Below are 21,386 nucleotides of genomic sequence, written 5' to 3'. Positions count from 1 at the left end.
ACTTCTTATCTTCTGATCATTACCATTGCAAAGCTAATAGCTACACTAGCATCAGTAGTGGAATATCACATGCTATAGACTTCCTTCAACTCCATATACAAATAATGGGGGACCCATCCATCTTGCTTTGCCTAGCTAGTGCTTGCATCTCTTTTCCTTTTGCAGACTGAAGAAGCAAGTGAAACCAAAAACAAAGTGCTTTCAATTCACATCTCTTCTTAGCTACTAAAACTAGAATATAAGTTCGGTTTTGGTCATGGAACACGTAAGAATGCAATCGCGACTCAGCTTCACTTAAAGTTCATTAAATGTCCTAAACTTTAACTGTGTAAATTTAAGAATGTATTCTTTAATTAGAACAGATCGAAAATTTTAGTTTATTTGGACAGAAAGTCAGAAACCAATCTACATTCTACAAGAATTCTGTATTCTCAAAGTTAGAGGTTGAGTTATTCATTATCAGTTTCCTCTAATCCTCAAAACCAGGCTGCACGATATTTTGTCTCACAATTTAAATAATAACACATAATTTTTAGAGAGGCACCAAATTATGCATATTCCAACCAAAAGTCCACAACCATCTGATAAACCTTTAGTCATCTTAAGTACCATTAAATAATTAATACACCATATATACTACTACAAGTCTACAATCACCCGAAGTAACACTACAAACATGTACCACCATAACCATATGAGATACCACCACAACTATCCTTCAGTCATCTTAAGTACCATTTAATAATTAATACACCGTATATACTACTGCAAGTCTACAATCACCCGAAGTAACACTACAATCATGTACCACCATAACCATATGAGATACCACCACAACTATCCTTCTCTGAATGGCATCATAATATATACTAACTTGCTGAGATGTAGTTTCTTCATAAAAACAAGTCTGTAAACACCTTTCTATATGCCACTCAAAAGAGCCTAAATATGGCTAATTAGTACATCCACTATAGTACAATTCCCCCCAAGTCCTCCACTAACTTTCTATAAAAAAAAAAATGTCTTCTCATTTTTATGTGGTTAATGGACTTTGTTTGGTATCTGATCATTTGATTAGATTCCACTGACAACTTAATTATACATAATCAGAAAATCAGCATTACTCTTCAATTTTATTTTATTTTATTTTAATTCATTTAATTTACGTACTTTTGATTAAACATGCAGTACATAGAGCATTAAGCCAAGTGGAGCAGCAACCTATCAAATTTAATGTTAATTTGGGATAATGGAGATCAAATGCTGCCCCCATTGATCCTTTTAATGGAAACTTTATTTCTGTTTTTCGGATAATGCAGAACAAACATCAGCCTTAGTAAGGACTGCTAACATTCTAATAAGCACAAGTATTTTGCCATGCTGTCTTAATAGGCAATTAAGAGTGGAGGATTAGCAGAGCCAAGATGCTTAGTATCTACAAGATTGGCTTTTCTGATATGTTTTTCTTTATATATAATACTTGTTGTACTCGTTGGTTATTAAAAATTATTCCTGGCCCTATACCAGGCCGCGCCATTATTTTGACTTTTTACATTGTTCACACACCCCACTTTGACCTTTATTTGCTATCAAATGAAAATATTGGGTTTATCTTAATGTTATATGCTCAAAATATTAACTGTATCACTTTTTTTACTAACACATAGTCTAAGCTATTAATGATGGTCAAACTTATACAATGACAAGCATGTCCAGTCAAAGTTAAACCAGTAATTTGGAATAGAGAGAGTGATTGTTGATTAAGAATTTAAGAGGTTCAATAAGTGAATTAGCCATAGCAAGTTGATGCTTAGTTTTACCACCTAGTTGTTCCATTTACCAATCACTAAGATAATAAGTAAGCTTTATCACCTACTCGATTGATTAAACATACATTTACTTTTCTCAATAATGGCAGTCAAGTATGGCTATAATCTTAACTTGAAAGGCTACTAAGGTACACAAATGGTGACAAATTCACAAGAGCAGAGGGATTTTACTACCAGATGAAACTAAACCTCAACAAGGCCAACACACCCCTATGTATGCTGGGAATATATAGGAAAATAACTTCTGATATTGGATCTTTTTGGCTCATATCTGAGATAAAACTACTACAGACCTACAGTATCTCTTAGGGGAGTGAACCCTTTAGGCCTCAAGCTGAATAACTAGTATTCAATCAATTTAAAGCTATGTTTAGTTCACCTTATTTTGCTTATACTTGTATGATCTAACCTGAACCCTTTTTATTTTTTTTATATGATCTGTTTTGGTTGTCTGATCTAACTTACACCCTCCTAATTCATAAGGAAAACATGTATCAATTGATAGATTGTATTAATGTGTATTCAAATATGTAATTTTTATAATTTATTTCATTCCGTTATTAGAGATAATTAGCAATAAAAAATCATAAATAAAATGATAAAGACTAATATGAAAATACTTCTGATCTGAAATAAGTAAACTAACCAAGACCTAATACATATAAATGTTCTGTTACAAGCCAAAAGTAAACAACACATAATCTTTGTTAAAAATTTCTAAACAGAATGTTTTACAGTATGACTTAATTAGCAATAAACTCTTAGATCAAGCATGGTAGACAAGGATGACTGAAAGCTCATTCACCGTGGGCTATGCAGACTAGTCGTAATGACAGGGCATTCAAACAAAGCACCCCTAACATTGAAGCTGGGGCAACTGGTTTTACCAAGATGATTAAAGACTTAAAGATATGGTGTGTATGCAATTATGCATCCATGGTATTTCCAGGGCGTTGCATATAATCTGTTCTTCTTATAATGACTGGATTTCTCCAATAGGCATCATTTAAACCAAACACTGATCTGATGTGGCCCTTTATGTGATGGTTTCGTGGGATGGAAGTGCTGTTGTGACAAGCTGTTTCAGAGGATCTTTCATATGAAATTGGGATGCAAACCCTTGAATCAGAAGAATTTCAAGTTTACAACTTACAGAAAACAGTTACATTTGTGATCCTTATTTTGCGACCGCCAGTATGCCAGTCATATACTTCGTATATTGTTGCTAGACACCAGAATAATAATGCAGCCACCTCACAGGCTTACAGTAGACTGCGGTTATTATTGCATGTAGTTGAGGTCCTTGAAGATATTATTGTGTTGGTTAGTTCTTTTTCTAACTTGTGTTGTTTGTAATGTTACGCGACTGAGAAAACCCATAGCTTAATCTCATGATGAGCATTTTTTCGGGATGAATACATTTTTCGTTTGCAATTTTAATTTCCTTAGGCATTTTTAACTAGGTGTGGCTTGATTTGCTGGATGAATAAAACTCTTCCCTTCCCCGTTTTACACCTAATAAACTACATATTGATTAAAGATGGAATGGATTATTTAAGACTAGAACCCAAATATGGAATACAAGAATAAGGGTGAAAACTATTCCTCAATATCCCAAGTGATAAGTGTTAGCAAGCTCCCAACTAGCTAAGGTAAGGTTCAAGTTGCTTCTCATATGCACTCCTTACATTCAAAGACTGAGGACCGCACCTTTTATGCTGGGATTGTGGCACACAGGCACAGTAGTACACTAGAACTAGGCCCACAAAAATACCCAAGTCCTTCCCTTTTTGGTAGTGGGGGCATAGCAATAAGCCAATAAGCATTTAGAAATGTGATCAAAGCTAACAGAACTCTCTATCACACTTCCAATTCAGTCTAGATAGACTTGGCGAAACTAAGGGCCTGTTCTCTCTCAGCTGAGCTGAGCTGAACTCATCAGTCAATGAGAATAGGCCCTAAGTCGTATTCGAGAATACGATCCAAACAAACTCATAATACTACTTCAACAGCAAGCGGAGCTGTATAAAAAGATTCAATATTCGAACATGATCAACTCAAACTGAATATGTACTGGATAATCCATTTGTAAGGTGTCATTTTAGAGGAGCAATATAAGTTTATAAGGAGCTGTTCACATTTACTGAGCTGAGCTGAGCTGAACAGAATTGATTGAAGCTGAAGTGAAGTGAACTCAACTGAATTGAATAGAGCTTAAATGAATATTTTATGAGAGAAGGAAATTAGGAGCTGAATTGAACTGATTAGAGCTGAACTGAACTGATTGGAGCTGAACTGAACTGAACTGAAATTAAGCTTGAACAGGCCCTAAGTCTGTCAAGTCTGTAGAATAGGTTTGGACGGAGTAGGAAAATTGTAAGTGTCAAAAATTTTGATGAATTGACCTCTCAACAGCTAAGGAATGTCTATGCGTTTGTGCGGAGTAGGTTTGTGTAGTATAAGCACAAAATGGACCTATTCCCTTCTGTTCCCAAACTGGATTACTGTAATTTACAATTCTAATCGACAGGTAAATTTGGTAAATTGTGAGCCTTTTAAAATATTTAGACAACATTATCCAGGAAGCCTAGAATGTCCACAGATATACAGTTATATAGTTTGATTTATCAGAGACAATATTCCTACTATATGAGATGGATGGGTGAGCACAAATCGCTGCATAGTTTTGCTAACTAGTTCACAAGATCCAACGAGCTCAGGAAATCTATACATTTTTAGGTAGCTTATGGTAGATACAGCAGAGTTTTCGAAACACCCTGAGAAAATGAAGCATATTTTGAGGAAAAACTTGAGGATGGGATTAACCTTATCCCCCCTGGAAACACAGGGCACCACATTCCAACTTGCAACTCCTAAAATGTGACTAGCAAGAGATGAGAGAATTTGGCAGAACACTGAGATACTTGATTGGAAGCTTGAATTTGTAATTTTGATGGTGATTTATTATTGAAGGGAGATTTTTATGAGCTTCCAACATCATTATAACAAAGTACAGCCCAAAATTGACCACACTGTTCTTGGTTTTCCATAGTGACCCACTTTCGTCCAGTACTACTCAACATCAGACATTATGCTTATATCCATTAAGCTGTAACACCCACTCTCAAGTCTCACTTCTAGAAAAGCAAGGATAGTGTTGATGGCAAAGTCTTCAATGGTCGCTATAATGAAGAAGAAAATATGCGATTTTCAGCTTCGCATGGACATTATTAGTTTATTACTGTGCCCCAAGGCATTTGGATTATTATAGGATCGACTTTCTTTGGAAAGTTGTGGCATGCTGGGTTGCAATATTGGTTTTTACTTGATTTTGGAAAGGATTTGAGACTTGAGAGCTATGATAGATCACAGCAATTAGATTTTTTTTTTTTCATCCTATTCCAACCCGAGTTTGGTTTGGTTTTATTTCTTATTTTAAATGTGGGTGAGTCTAAGAAGATGATTGAAGCTTATTCATGTTGATTATTCCTATATTGCTAAGAACAGCATTACATCAAGATAGACAAATACACCATGTATATAACATTCTTCAGAAATTACACACAATTTATTCCAGGAACAGGATACAGATCCCTAACAATCTAGACAGCACCACTCTCTACTTGTATAGGAGATGAAACTTCAACAAGAATCTAATGTGATACAGTTTATGAAACATGAGCGAAACCAACAGAACCAAAACCAGAACCAGATAATCACAGATAAATTTCTACTGAACACTTAATAGGAGGAATATCATGGGACATGCCTTGATGAGGGAGTGCTCATTGCCCAATCACACGTTTGGCACCATCCAGAGTATTTCTCAATAGCATGGCTACAGTCATGGGTCCAACACCTCCAGGGACAGGAGTAATCCATCCTGCTACTTTACTAACTTCATGGAAATCAACATCCCCTACAAGACGGTAACCTGACTTCTTACTTGGATCATCCACTGCATTTGTTCCCACATCAATCACTGCAGCACCAGGCTTGATCCAGTCACCTTTAATCTGGAATAAGAGGAAGATTACTAATATCAAATAAATAAGTAAAATACAGAAATAGAAACAAGGTAGCTTAAACTTCTTCAGGGGAAAATTTGCACATGATAACTAGTGGGAACTGGGCAGAAAATAAAGCTCTTATGACGGGTAAAGGCAGAACCTATTACTCTCATATAGTTTCACTAGATTGCAGCTAGCATAAACATAAAAATAATCACTGAATTTGTTAGGAAAGTATTGCCAATGACAAGTGAGAAATCTAGGAATAATAAACTCCAGTATTCTGACTGAAAATGTTCTTGCAAGATTCAGGACAGGTAAATCATTGTCTGAATTACTCTTCATCACAACCAGAGTAGCCCCTATAATATTCTCGTATGATATAAATGGTGTGTTAGAATATATTTGCACGATGGAAAACCAATAAGCTTGAGGCCTCTTCCAGTTGTTAGGGAGCTTGTTTGCTGGGCAAAAAGGCAGAAAACTCTGGCACTACAGACTGATCAGCCACGGCCCATGGATAAGTATGTTTGGAATAGACTGTTTTAAAACGGAATGTGACAGGCATGGCCTATGGATAAGTATGTTTGGTACATGGCCCAAAGATATGGATCAGTCGCATTTAATTTCAGGGGTCATATTAGTGGAGTTAGCAAACTCCCAAGTCTCCAATGCATGCTAGCTAGAGCTAAATATAAATAGTTGTGACTGGGGATTCTTTTCATGTGGTAGACTGGTATCAAGGAAAAAAGGAAAAAATTAGTTGGATCAACCGGCTAGAGAAAAGAGGCTATTCAAGTGCATAGAAAAATAATAAAATTTGTAGGCATGATGGGAAGTGGGAAGTGATACAGGATTAATATTCCACAGCGTAGTTTTTCTTGTTGCTGGCTAACTATGCTTGACAAATTAAAGCTGCAGAAAGGCCTATGATTTAGATTTCTTGTACTTTGTGGAAAACATCAAAAGCTTAGATAAACTCAAGTACAGTTCTGCTTATAGCAGCTTTGGCTTGGAATTAAGAGCATATGCTATATTAACTGGAAATGCTATGGTGCCCCATGGATGGCCTCAAAATTTGAAAGCAGAGGGCTCAAAAGATGACCATTGCACAGCATATGAATAGTATAATACATGAAATCGAAGCGATTTAGGACGTGTCGGGAGCTGTTGTTGGAATTTCAAGTAACACTACGGGATGAATCCCGGAATCATATAATATTGTGTGGACCCATATATGACCATTATCCAGCAACGTAAAGGCCCCGTGAGAGATTATAGCCAATACAAGAGACATGTACGAAAACGAGTAAAATGGCCATTAAAGGCAAATTGGATGGTTCCACCTTCCCAACTAAACTCTCGAAGAATATTAGGGACCATGTTAAACATCTCGGCAATTTTTATTTTCAGGCGAAAAAAGTTAAAAAAAAATTACAAAATTGAAGGCTATATAATCCACAATTTTGAGGAAATTTTAAGGTTTCGGGGCCCAGTCACGAAAAGTGTTGAGACCTTAAAGCCGTCAAAAACTGACCCGCCCTGAGGACCCGGCCTTAACCGACAATGATCTGAACCCAATCTGTACTCGAACAATGGGGTGGATTATAGCCTTCAACTTAGCCACTTTTCGCCACCGGGCCCCAAAACCTCGAGATTTCCTCAAAAAGCGTGAATTATAACTTTAAATTTTGTAATTTTTTTGACCTATTTTCGCACTGAATTAAAAATTGCCAAGATTTTAACCATAGTCCCTAATACCCTTCGGAGTCCAATTCGGTCGGTGGAACCATCTAATATGCCCTTAAACAGTCATTTTACCCGTTCACAACTTGTAGTGATTTCGTAAACTCAAGCCTACCACGAACATTTATGACACCATAAAATGACCATATAAGGTTTCAAACAGCATTATATGACCCCAAGATGTATCCCTTAGGGTCTCAAGGCTTTTCTCCAGCGGGCCCCTAAACTTCAAATTTCCTCAAAAAAAAAACGTGGATTATAGCCTTCAATTTTGTAATTTTTTAACCATTTTTCGTCCGGAAATAAAAATTGCCGAGATGTATACCATGTTTCCTAATATCCTCCGGGAGCCGAATTGGGTCGATGGAACCATCCAATATGCGGCCCTTAAACGGTCATTTTACCCGTTCATAACTTGGAGTAATTTCGTAAACTCAAGCCTACCATGTACGTTTAAGACAACATATAATAATCATATATGGTTTAAAAAGGGTTTATATGACCCCGAGATGTATCCCTTAGGGTCTCAAGCCTGAAACTTCAAAATTTACATAAAACGTGGATTATAGCCTTCAATATTATAATTTTTTGATCTTTTTTTCGCCCAAAAATAAAAATTGCCGAGATGTTTACCATGATCCCTAATATCTCCCAGGAGCCAAATTAGGTCGGTGGAACCGTCCAATATGCGACCCTTAAACAATCATTTTACCCGTTCATAACTTGCAGTGATTTCATAAACTCAAGCCTACCACGTACGTTTAAGACAACATATAATGATCATATAAGGTTTAAAACGGCATTATATGACACAGATATATATTCCCTAAGGTCTCAACACTTTTCGCCACCGGGCATAAAACCTCAAAATTTCCTCAAAAAGCGACGATTATAGCCTTTATATATTGTAATTTTTTTACCTTATTTCGCCCGAAAATAAAAATTGTCAAGATATTTAACATGGTCCCTAATACCTTCCAGGAGTCTAACTGGGATGGTGGAACCGTCCAATATGCCCTTAAACGGTCAATTTACCCGTTCGCAACTTGCATCAATTTCGTAAACTCAAGCCTACCACGGACGTTTATAACAACATATAATGATCATATATGCTTTCAATCGGCATTATACGACCCCGAGATGTATCCCATAGGGTCTCAAGGTTTTTCGCCACTGGGCCCAAAACTTCAAATTTCCTTAAAAATCATGGATTATAGTCTTCAATTTTGTTATTTTTTAACCTTTTTTCGCCCGAAAATATAAATTGCCGAGATTTTTACCATGGTCCCTAATACCCTTTCGGAGTCCAATTGGGTCGATAGAACCGTCTTATATGCCCTTAAACGGTCATTTTACCCGTTCACAACTTGTAGTGATTTCGTATACTCAAGCCTACCACGTACGTTTATGACAACGTATAATGATCATATATGGTTTCAAACGTCATTATATGACCCTAAGATGTATCCGTTAGGGTTTAAAAGATTTTCGTCACCGGGGCACTGAAACCTCAAAATTTGCTCAAAAAAGAAAAGATTATAGACTTCAATTGTGTAATTTTATGACTTTTTTCGTCCAGACATTAAAATTGCTAAGATGTAAATCATGGTCCTAAATACCCTCTGGGAGACCAACTACGTCAACGGAACCATCCAATATGCCTTTAAACGGTCATTTTACCCATTCACAACTTGTAATAAACTCAAGCCTACAATGTACGTTTATGCCAACATATAATGATTATATATGGTTCAAACGGCATTATATGACCGAGATATATCCATTAGTGTCTCAAGGTTGTTCGCCACTAGGTCATGAAACTCAAAATTTCCGCAAAAAACGTGGATCATAGCCTTCAATTTTGTAATTTTTTTTTTTTTACCTTTTTTCGCTCGAAAATAAAAATTTCCAAGATGTTTACAATGGTCCCTAATATCCTCCGGGGGCCCAATTGGGTCGGTGGAACCATCCAATATGCCCTTAAACGGCAATTTTATCCATTCACAACTTGTGATTTCGTAAACTCAAGTCTTCCACAGACGTTTATGACAGCATATAATGATCATATATGGTTTCAAACGACATAATATGACCTCGAGATGTATCCCTTAAGGTCTCGAGGCTTTTCGTCACCGGGCCCGAAACTACAAAATTTCCTCAAAAAGCGTGGATATAGCCTTCAATTTTATAATTTTTTGACGTTTTTTCCGCCCGGTAATAAAAATTGCCTAGATGTTTACCATCGTACCTAATACCCTCTGTTTGTCCATTTGGGTCGTAGCAACCATCCAATATGCCCTTAAACGGTCATTTTATCCGTTCACAACTTGTAGTGATTTCGTAAACTTAAGCCTACCACGTACGTTTATAACAACATATAATGATCATATATGGTTTCAAACGGCATTATTTAACCCCGAGATATATCCCCTAGAGTCTCAACAGTTTTTCGCCACTGGGCCCTAATACTCAAAATTTCATTAAAAAGCGTGAATATAGCCTTCAATTTTGTAAATTTTTGACCTTCTTCGTCCGGAAATAAAAATTGCTGAGATGTTTACTGCGGCCCCTAATACCCTTCAGAAGTCCAATTGGGTCGATGGAACCGTCCAATATGCCCTTAAACGGTCATCTTAACCTTTCATAATTTGTAGTGATTTTGTAAACTCAAGTCTACCACTGATGTATATGATGACATATAATAATCATATATGGTTTCAAACTACATTATAGACCTCGAGATGTATCCCTTAAGGTCTTAAGGTTTTTCGACACCAACCCCGAAAACTCAAAATTTCATCAAAAAGCGTGGATTGTAGCCTTCAATTTTGTAATTTTTTGTACTTTTTCCGCCCGAAAATAAAAATTGTCGAGATGTTTACCGTGGTCCCTAATACCTTCCGAGAGTCCAATTGGGTCGGTGGAACCACCAATATGTCCTGAAACGGTCATTTTACCCGTTCGCAACTTGCACTGATTTCGTAAACTCAAGCCTACCATGGACGTTTATAACAACGTATAATGATCATACTACCTCCGTTACAGGTTATGTGCAATGATTTGACATAAAGTAAAGAGGAAAAATATCTAATCGTTGCACATAACCTGTAACGGAGGTAGTATATGGTTTCAAACGACATTATATGACCCCGAGATGTATTCCTTAGGGTCTTAAAGCTTTTTGCCATCGGCCGCAAAACCTCAAAATTTCTTTAAAAAGCGTGGATTAAATATCCTTCAATTTTGTAATTTTTGGACCTTTTACGGCCGAAAATAAAAATTATCAAGATGTTTACCATGGTCCCTAATACCCTTCGGGTGTCCAATTGGGTCAGTGGAACCATCCAATATGCTCTTAAACGGTCATTTTACCCGTCCACAACTTACAGTGATTTCGTAAACTCAAGCTTACCACGTACGTTTATGACAACATATAATGATCATATATATGCTTTCAAATGGCATTGTATGACCCCGAGATATATCCCCTAGTGTCTCAATACCTTTTGCCACCGGATCCCGAAACCTCAAAATTTCCTTAAAAAATGTGGATTATAGTACATCTGTCCAAAACTGACATAACCCGGGAACCTACCCGGGAACCTGACCTTAACCGAAAATGGTCTGTACTCGAACAATAGGGTGAAACTAGTGACCTGTAACCCGACCTAAACCTGACGTGATCTTAACCGAAAACTGATTTGATCTAATACTTTATGACCTAAACCCGAACATGCACCCGACCTAATAGTAACCGTCAATCGATTTAATCCGACCCGAAAACAATCCGAACCCGAACTAGTATCCAACCCAATTAAAACCTGAACCCGAGTCATGGAAGGTTTTATAAAATTTTATATACATTTTATTCAACTTATACTAGTATAATTTTGTAAACCCTCAATCCGATTTAATAAAATCTTTTGTTTAGCTTATATAACTTTTGTTCTCTATTACTCGTATATAGGTTTAATAAAATCTTGATGATGCTTGATCAAATTATGGAAAGCGTAATTATATAGTTCAACTTGGCCACATCGATATTTATTAGAATTGAACTTGAACCAAAACCCGACTCAACACTAACCCGAATTTACCATCTTGTTAACCCATCCAAACCCGACTCAACACAACCCAAACCTAAAATTGAACCCGATATGATATTAACTCGAATTGAACCCAACCTATCTCCAAAAAGGTGAAGGACCCGTTATAGCTTGAATTGAAATTGACCCCACCTGAACCTGAACCGGATCTGAAACTAGATTGACCCCACATAACCTGATCCTGATTTAATCCGATACCTAATTTGACCCGACCCAAACCCGACTTGAATACCCGAATTGACAGCTCTATATGGACTCACAGAGATGAAGGTTTATGGAGCAATAATTATTCCTAAGAAGGATAATAGATGTGACTAATTGGTCTGAGAACCAGCAAATTAGTTAGTTGTGTTGTACAGATTATATCTATCCATTGGGTATTAAAAAGGGCTTAAAGGCCAGGCCATTCCTAGAAATTAATCCCTCCCCAATGACTTTAATAAGTTAGGGTTCATTTTTATAAGCAATAAAACTTCTTTCCTTTCTTTGCACAAATAAAAGGAAAGAAAAATGAAGGGAAAAAAGTAGCAAGTCTGAACAACTAGTCACAATTATCAAAGAAACAAGCAGCAGAAGGGGATAAGAGATCTTATATACCATCATGGCTTGTCCTGCTGCAGCAATGACGATGTCAGCCTCACGAATGATGCTTTCAGGATCAGTTGTACGAGAGTGGACAATACTAATGGTTGCATCTGCTTTCAAGAGGAGTAGTGACACCGGCAATCCAACAATATTACTACGACCTACAACAACTGCTTTTTTGCCTTTTATACTGATGCCGCTTCGAGACAGAAGCTCAAGACAGCCCTGTCAAAAATGAAATTTATGTAAGCCCAAAGATCTGGACAGTGGACAGTGCCCATTTTACAAAAAAAAAAAAAAAAAGAAAAAAAAAATCAAGTTCAATGTTGAAAGAATCAATTAGAAATTGAATCAATCACCTTTGGTGTGCAAGGCTGGAAGAGGGGGTCTCTGCCTTTCATTGCAAGTTTTCCAATGTTCAGAGGATGGAAACCATCTACATCCTTCTCAATGCTTATTTCACTTAAAACATTTTCTTCATTTATATGTTTGGGCAATGGAAGCTGAACAAGTATACCTGAAATGCACCAATAAGAAAAGAAGTGAGCAAAGAGAACAAAGAAGAATAAAATTCAATATGCACGAAAACTGTATCAAGTTTGCTGACAAAAATAACGAACCATGTACTTCGGGATTTGCATTTAACTCATGAACCTTGGCGATCAATTCAGGCTCTGAAACTTGCTCAGGAAGGTCTATGTCGAAGGACTTTATCCCCACCTCAGCACAAGCTTTCCTTTTCATATTCACATAGCTTTGAGAATCCTTCCTGCTGCCCACGATGACTACTGCCAGTCCAGGGACCTGTACACATTAAGCATGCATGACATAATTTCAATCCACAATAAAGGGGTGAACAAACATACTTCATTTCAAATAAATAAATCAGAACAAGCATTCTTTATGTGGGGAAGAAGCAAATGGAGAAAGCTGCAATATAAGTTCGGAGTAAATAACAACTGAACAAAGATAGAATTATGCAAGTAAAACCTATAACCCTTTCAGCTACACAAATTTATAAGTAAACACAGCAAGATCAGGATCTGCCCGTCTTTCCTATGTGCGCTAACGCTTGTAGCCTTGTACTAGTACTCCAGAGAACAATTTAGTAGCCGTAAACTTTTTAACGGTCATGGTAGTGAAAAGAAGATCCAAGATAAGGCACCAAAAAATCTGTACAGACGCTTTACAAATTTAAGTTATTCCTTACATCAGCAATTTTTACAAAGTCTGGCTCTGGCTATTTCTCTCCAATGTTGAACTACATAATAATTACACATTGTGTAGTTCTATAGGAAATCTCCATTCCAACTGTCAGCTGCAAGGCCCAAAATAAATTTTCTTGTTTTATCATTTTGTTTTTGGTTCAGTAATTTCTCCTTCTACTGCTAGAGGAAGCAAGACAAACTTAACAATAGTAATTCAAAGCCTAAGAGCAAGGCAATGAACGGTTTAAAAGCTTTGTTGTTACAACAGTAACAACACCACAGATATTACGCTGGATATCATGCGTAAAAGTATGATAAACCATCTCCACAAACCAACTAGGAGTCCTTCTCTATCGATTTTTGCCACCACTTATTGCCACTACCTATGCATTACAACAAACATTTACAAAGAACAACCCACGTAAAATCACCCTCAACTCAATACCATTTCTGTAATCTATGCCATTCATACAAAATGGACCAGCCCCCACCCGATTCGTCATTGAAAATTCGTAGTATGCCTCAAGATTGCAGAAACTTTATTAGTCCTAAAACCCAGAATTCGTAGTAGTCCTAAATCCTAATACAAGTATAAGTTTTGGCAGTCACCCTGGTGCATAAAAACTGTGACCACAAAAGAGTGCAGAAAACAATTTTTTGAGTACAAAATCAATTCCCTTTAATACGATACCCCATCTGCCTCAGATATTGTTGTTAAACAATTGCAAATCAAATCGAAAAAATCCCAACACCCCGGTAATTTGGGAACTTCCACTTCACTCCCTAGTCCCTAGTGCCTTATATGCTTACTGTTAATCATTTCTGCATTGATCATCTACTTACAGTATCGAAATGCTAGTAAGGTTCACATATTACAGTATAAACAACATATCATTATCAAATAAAGCAACCCTAAACTAGTATTCTATGATACTGCATTTTCATAATTCATAATCCATTTGTCATTCCATTGGCTTTTGTAACTACTCAATTATATGAGTCTGAACTATACAAATTTTAACACTTGCAAAATTAGGTCAATACCAAATTTCCACCACATATCAAACTCTTATATTACCTGAATTTCTATTTAATCCAACAATTTACTTTATTAGCAAACTCGTAATTTTACATTTTATGCAATCCTCATAGAATAGCAACCAAAATGATGAATTCATATAAACAGATTACTCAGCATTAATACAGAATTAAAATTAATTCGAGAAAAATGTGGACAATTGAACAATTAATTAAGTAGTAATAATAATTAATCCAAAAAATTATGAAATAAAATATACCTTAGAGTGATTTTGAGAGAGAAGACGAACTTCATCGGCGATTTCGTTTCGAATAGTCTGAGCAATGGCTTTTCCGTCGATAATTTTTGCAGACATTTTGATTGAATCTATCTCAATCTGAATATGCGGTTGATTCTTCACAGGTGATGCACTGAGCGTAGCGTTGGATATAATTTGTCTTCAATTTGCAAAAAGTCTTTTAGCAAGGGTAAATTTGTCATTTTCCGTTTAATGTTTTGCACAACAGGTGGACAGACAGTAAGGGTTTGTTCTCATACGATTATTTTCACTTCAGTTCAGTTCAGCTCTAATAAGTTTAGTTTAATTCAGTTCAGCTTCTAATTTCCTTCTCTTAAAAAATATTCATTTCAGTTCAGTTCAATTCAATTCAGCTCTAATAAGTTAAGTTAAGTTTAGTTCAGCTCAATTTAGTTAATGAGAACAGGCCCTATGAGTGCAAGAGGTGAGAGTGAACAACAATTACTCTGGGTACCTATAAGGATTACTTACTCAGTCGATTAACTCGTATACCCAACCACGTATAAAAATTTGTAAAGAGCAAAAATCAACCCATCTAAGACCCAACTATTCAAGTATGCTAACTTCGGTAACTAGTTCTATGATTATTTGTACTTGTGTTGGAATTTTAGAATTCCTATAAATTGTTTGTAAGTGTCGTTATTAAGCTATATTTCATTAATGAAATACTTTTTCTTCTTGTCAAAAAAAGTATGCTCACTCGTTTACGATCGGACCAGTTTTCTATAGTCTATTCAGACCGATCAGTTATGTGCTTGCTTTTCCGGTCTAGGCTAATTTTTCAATTCTCTTATATCCATCATTATTCATTCATGGCTCATTACCCACATCTTCATTATTTTTTTTCGTTACAATTGGTGAAAGTTTAAAAAATTTTAACTCCATTTTGAAACTTTTGGATCCGTCTTTATGGTGATCATCTAATTAAACCACAGCTTGGTGATCATATAATACATTCTCTTTTTTATTTTTATTTTTTTTTTTTTTTTGGATGCAAAATACATTCTCCAATTGTTTTCTCCAATGAAGAAATGGAGCAGCTCTCTAATCCTCACTTGTGAGTTGTGAACTACGTCTCTCAAATTATGTAAATCTTTGTGTCTTTTAGTTCTCTTACGTTGTTTTCTCATTAATTACTTAATAAAATATTTTACAAAGGAAACTTAATTTTTGTTTCTGGAAAACAGAGTTGCTCCTGGGAGTCTTAGAGTATTCCTCGGGGTTACGGTAATAATGTCAAGATGTCTTAAGGCAAAAGTCCTAATAGGGTCCGAATTTCCCTCCTCTATGCCTGGCTGTCCGTGAGCTAGGCCTGCAAAAGAGAGAGAAGGTTAACTGCCCCGGGGGTGTGACCCGGGAAAGCCCCTCCGATGCTTAAGTCAGCGATCGTACTTTAGAGAGAGAAAGTAGAGAGAGAATTAGAGAATTAGGAAAAAGTTACCATTGCTAATGATTGGAGAGCTATTTATAGATGTACTTTCTGGTGGCAGCAGTTGTACTTAGTTGGATAGATTAGGGGTAAATCCGTACTTGGTGCTGACTAATGATGGGCTGGATAATGGAGGGGTATTTTCGTAATTCCAGGTCAATGGGCTTAGGACAATGGACTTAGCCCAAATATTTAGCCCCACGCGTGATGTGGGAACGAGATCACATGAAGTTCGGATATCATGCGGAATAAAAATAAGAGAGACTGTCTGATATACCGGAGAGAATCCCGAGGTGCTAAAACGAGCCCCAAGCGACTTGCAAGGGTGAAAACCAGCCCCAAGCAATGCATTGAGAGTACTTTAACTCAGATGATTGAGCAGTTTGGGGGGCTAAGCCTGATGAGGGCTTAGGCACAACTGATGATTTTTCCCTTTTTAGAATTTCTCCTCAGCTCCATGTATTTTGTTGAAGGCATGTCTTATCTCCATCTCCCCTACCCTTAGGGCTTTTTGAGATAAGCTGATGATGATTTAATACTAATTAAGCTTTAATCCTTCAATGGTGATATTCTGGGCTCAAGTATTATTTTAGGCCCAACTGAACCAGGGTTTTGAGGAGTTGCCATCTCCTTAACTTGGAACATATGAACTCCCACTATACCTTCATTTGTTTCTCACTCATCACTTGCCTTAGAGAAAATCTCAAAAATCTTCTCCAATTTTTCCCAAGAGTTCTTGAGAGTTTGAGTGTTCAAGTCACATCAATCGGTGTTCATCCAAGTTCATCAAGATCTTCAAGAGGTATGTAAAAACTTTCAGCTTTTGATCCGAATTTGTAGATCCGAAATGCATGATGGGTGTTCGCGAATGTTGAATTTCGAATTTGCTGCCTTGAATTTTGAATGGGATTTTCTGGAATTTTAGCTTTATTTTTGGCTATGCATGCTTGAATTTCGGCTAGGATGAGTACGAAATTTTGTGTTCAATTTTCGGATTTTTCGGGGGTATACAAGCTGAAACTTGGGGTTTTGCTTGAGAATTTTCGAATTTCGGGGGTTTGTGTGTGTGAACTGATGTGTTTTTCGGGTTTGTGTATGATTTTTGTGACTTGAACTGCTTGAATTTCGAGGTAGATCGGCTACGCCCAGCCGGAATTAGGAGTTTTTAATGTGAAATTTTCGAATTTTCTGAGGCTGCAATTTCGGGTCTGAATGTGGTATTATGTGTTTGGATTTCGGCTTTGAATTGTCTTGAATTTGTCTTGATTTTTTCTGAATTTTGCTTGGGTGAAAGCTTGAATGAATTTGGCTATTCTTGTACCTCAAATTTTTTGAGGTGAGTAAAGCTAGAACCCGGGGTGAGGGGTGCGTATCTGAGGCAGTGAGGGGAGAGGTAACTCTCTCGGCCAGCGCAGCCGCAAGGCCCTGCTGCTGGCTGAGGGGGGTGTTGTGCGTAGGCCGAAGGGGTGTCGAGTGCTGGCAGCCTAGGTGAGGCCGAGAAACTTGAGGGAAAACTGAAGCTTGTGTGAGCTGATTTGGGGGGTGAGGCTGTCACACCTAAGGAACCTGAGGGGGTTGGGTGCTGATGCCGAGGAGAGAGCGGAGAGGGTAGATCCGAAAGGGTGGATGCGTGAGATAAGCCCAGCTCTCGGGACTTTGATTGGTTTAGAATTAGGAGTGGGCCGAGAGAGAAGGTGCGAGTGAAGAGAGAGAGATGAGAAGTTTGAGTTTACTCCGTGGTGAGGCAGGAGTGACCAGCCGAGGGGGTCACTTGTCATGCCGAGGGGGTAGCATGGCGTGACCCCGGGCTAAGGGAGTTATATGAGCGTGAGGCTTGACGCACCCCTAAGAGAAAATCGAGGGCGCGAGAAAGAGAGATATAGAGCGATGCGGGTCATAGAGAGATAATTTTCGAGTTTTACTTTGGAATTTTTTACTTGAGTGTTACCCCGGGGTGAGGGAGGTAACCCGGGGGGTAAGAAAGCTGGAGAGGTAACCCCAAGGGAGGAGTAAGTGAGAGGAAGAGTCATACCCCGGGGTAAGGGAGCCATACCCCGGGGTGAGGGAGTATTGAGTGGGAGTGAGAAGAGGGCATGCTCTCCGGGGTGAGGGAGCTATACCCCGGGGTGAGGGGGTTATACCCCGGGGTGAAGGAGCTATACCCCGGGGTGAGGGAGCTATACCCCGGGGTGAAAGAGCATTGAGAAAGAGTGAAAAGAGGGCATGCTCTCCGGGGTGAGGGAGCTATACCCCGGGGTGAGGGAGTTATACCCCGGGGTGAAGGAGCTATACCCCGGGGTGAGGGAGCTATACCCCGGGGTGAATGAGCATTGAGAAAGAGTGAAAAGAGGGCATGCTCTCCGGGGTGTTGCTACCCTTAGCCTTCGGCACTTCTAAAGTCCGAAAAATTTATTTATTTATTTTTTTTTATTTATTTATTTTTTTTTTTAATGAATCATGCTCTTCAGCTAGACTTGCTTTTTGAGAAATTTTTCTAACACTTGAAACTTTTCGTTGATATTTGCAGGAGTACTTCTCTCCGGGGTGCACTTGATTTTGCTTGAGGGTAGCTTCTCCGGCCTCTCTAACCACTTGGTAAGCACTCTATACTTAGTTTTTTATGCTCTAAGTATCATATCTCCATGCTTAGTAATTGTTTGCTATTTTTCCTTGTATGCTTGCTTGTTCCTCGGCTGCGCTTGTGATGATGTTAGGCTTAGAGGTACGCTTGTTGTATTTTTGTATGTACATTGAAAATTCTTGGGGGTAATCTTGAGTTGAGCTATGCATGTATTATGAACGACCAAGCGACTCAAGATTACCTAGACTCTCTCCCCGGCCCTTCATCTTATGACTTGTCTAAGGAAATTTGGTCGGGGGAAGTACTTATAACAAATGTAATTGGTAGTAGCATTGATTCATCTATTCCTTTGGGTGTGCCTTTTCCTTGTGTGCCATCCCCGCCCCCTGAGCATGATTTAGGCTTTGATTATTTTTTACCTCCTTCCCCTTGGGAAGTTTCTCTTGCACGTGAACCGACTTCTAGGGGTTCTTTGAACAGATTGCTTGTTGACGGTGTGGTGACTATGTCAAGTGAGGATGATACTTCTACTTCTCTTGGGGCGCCGGTGACTTTTAAACCCCCTATTAGGAGGATTAGCCCCTCTATGTACCACCCTTCCGCTACTTGGCTTAGATCTTTGTCAGAGGGGACTAGGCATTTGCAGACAGAGTACCATATTAGGGACCCTTTTCTCATTTCTTCTCCTAGGGGTGATAGCACTGTAGATAACCCTCCCCCCGGGTGTATAGCTGTATATAAGCATGACTTGGATAATGGGTTGAGATTTCCGCTTCATCCTTTCATTGAGGAGTTGTTGATTGAGTATAACCTTAGTATAACCCAAATTGTTCCTAACTCTTGGTTGACAATAAATGCGTACATAGCCACTTGTAGTTTACTTGGAGCCCCTTGCACCGTAACCGCCTTTAGGAACACTCATAGGCTTCAGGAGGTCCCGGGTAACGTAGATAGCCACGGGTGGTATGCTTTTCATGATAGGGAGTTTTATCTTACCATCAACACAAAACCCACGAGTCAAAAGGGTTTTCGCCACACCTTTCTTTTCATCTACCATGCTGGGGGTTGGAGGATTCCCCGAGATCATAGCGGTGTGCCTAGGATTGGCTTGAACTATAATGTTCCTGCCATGGGGGTGGATGAAGCCGTGACGGCTGTTTGGTTGCAATCTTATAAGGAAAGAGGGTCCAAGGATAAGCTTCCCACCATGTGGATTGTGAAGGATAAGCACTTCAAGAAAGAGCGGTTCTTGAGTGTCGTGGGCCTGAGTCACACCTATGATAGTGGTAGGACTTGTATATTTATTCATGTATGTTTTCTACCTTTTGTGATTTCTCCTGGGCTTTACCATTGACTAACGACCTTGTATGAATGATGATTTCAGGTGTTGCTTACAACCAGTTATCGGAGAGGTTTCAAAACAAGATGTCTCATATCAACTTTCGAGCTGGAAAACTCAAGCTCTCCTTGAAGAAGGGAAACATGAGCATCCCTCCTCCTCCCCCGGTAAAATTACTTCTCTAAAGTTAATTCCTTCTAACGATTTTTTTTTATTTTTTTTTTCTTGGCTAACTTTACTTGTGATTTGCCTTTTCAGAACCCAAAGAACTCCAAGCTCAGGAGGAAGGCCACCGAGAAAGGGGAAGGGTCATCCCAGGCTACGACAATGGAAGTGGATGACTAGGGATCCCAGCATGCTTCACCGGCGGTCTCTCAGCACATTGATACTCTAGAGGCTGAGGGCTTTGCGGACCGGGGGAAGCAGACCCGGTTTGATGATTCGAGTGAAGATGATGATGAGGAGGAGGATGGTGACACTAAGGTTCCTCCCTACTTTCCTCAGTCTATTCTGGGCCTGACCAAGCGGGGTCGGAGGAAGATGATGAAGAAGACCATGTCCCGCTTCCCCACGGCTAAGGACTTTGAGGTGATGAGGGCAAAACCCTCCAGGGCCATTACCTCCGCTTTTGATGGTGTCATGAAGGTATACTTATCTTATAATATCATTATGTTCTTCTATCCTTGAGGTTGTATTAACCCTGTCCTTGTCTTTTGTGTTGGTGTAGGCTGGCATGACCCTGAGTGTTCTTGCAGAGGACTACTGGAAGGGGGCCATGAAGGATGTCAAAGGCCTCAAGATGGAGCTTTCGCAGGCAAGAACCGAGATCCATGATCTCAAGGAGGGGCTTCACTTGGCCCAGGAGGAGGTGAAGAAGGCCAAGAAGGAGCTCTCTGATGCTCAGGAAGCCGGAAAGTCTAGCCTCTCCGCCGCAGAGACCAAGCTGAAGGAGGCCTTGGATGAGAAAGCAAGGATCGCCGCCGAGCTCAAGGAGAAGAAGGCCGAGGTGAAGAGGATGAAGAGTGAGCTGGCCGAGGCCCGGGAGAAGTTGGAGCGGACCCAGGAGGAGGTGATTGCTGAATGGAAGTAGAGTCCTGATTGTGCTGATTATCAGGCCATGATAGGGAGTGAGGCCTTTGAGGCGGGGATCACCGACGCCATTACTCACATGGAGACTGCTTTCACTTCCCTTGGTCTCCAGGATTCATATCCCAGG

General features: G+C 38.9%; 1 protein-coding gene across 1 annotated transcript; it reads right to left on the bottom strand.

Annotated features, from left to right (window-relative positions):
• Positions 1–5,349: 5,349 nt before the first annotated feature.
• Positions 5,350–14,941, bottom strand: LOC145597588 (bifunctional protein FolD 2). Its single transcript, XM_081653786.1, has 5 exons — positions 14,783–14,941; positions 12,897–13,080; positions 12,636–12,793; positions 12,289–12,501; positions 5,350–5,845 (listed from the first exon to the last, which is right to left on the bottom strand). The coding sequence occupies exons 1-5, from the start codon at positions 14,876–14,878 to the stop codon at positions 5,615–5,617; spliced, it is 882 nt and encodes a 293-aa protein (XP_081509912.1). The 5' UTR covers positions 14,879–14,941; the 3' UTR covers positions 5,350–5,614.
• Between the last annotated feature and the right edge of the window lie 6,445 nt (positions 14,942–21,386).

Source organism: Chenopodium album, chromosome 20 (genome assembly GCF_948465745.1).
Source record: "Chenopodium album chromosome 20, dcCheAlbu1.1, whole genome shotgun sequence".
NCBI classification, from domain to species: Eukaryota; Viridiplantae; Streptophyta; class Magnoliopsida; order Caryophyllales; family Amaranthaceae; genus Chenopodium; species Chenopodium album.
The sequence above is the reverse complement of the archived record's forward strand: the minus strand, read 5'-3'. Positions and strand labels throughout refer to the sequence as shown.

What these genes read in the sequence shown, in the direction of transcription:
- LOC145597588 (XM_081653786.1), bottom strand. Translation starts at nt 14,878, where the DNA reads ATGTCTGCAAAAATTATCGACGGAAAAGCCATTGCTCAGACTATTCGA. An exon ending in TGCAAATCCCGAAGTACATG is followed by an intron (nt 12,794 to 12,896) that starts GTTCGTTATTTT and finishes GGTGCATTTCAG; the next exon opens with GTATACTTGTTCAGCTTCCA. An exon ending in TCCAGCCTTGCACACCAAAG is followed by an intron (nt 12,502 to 12,635) that starts GTGATTGATTCA and finishes CATTTTTGACAG; the next exon opens with GGCTGTCTTGAGCTTCTGTC.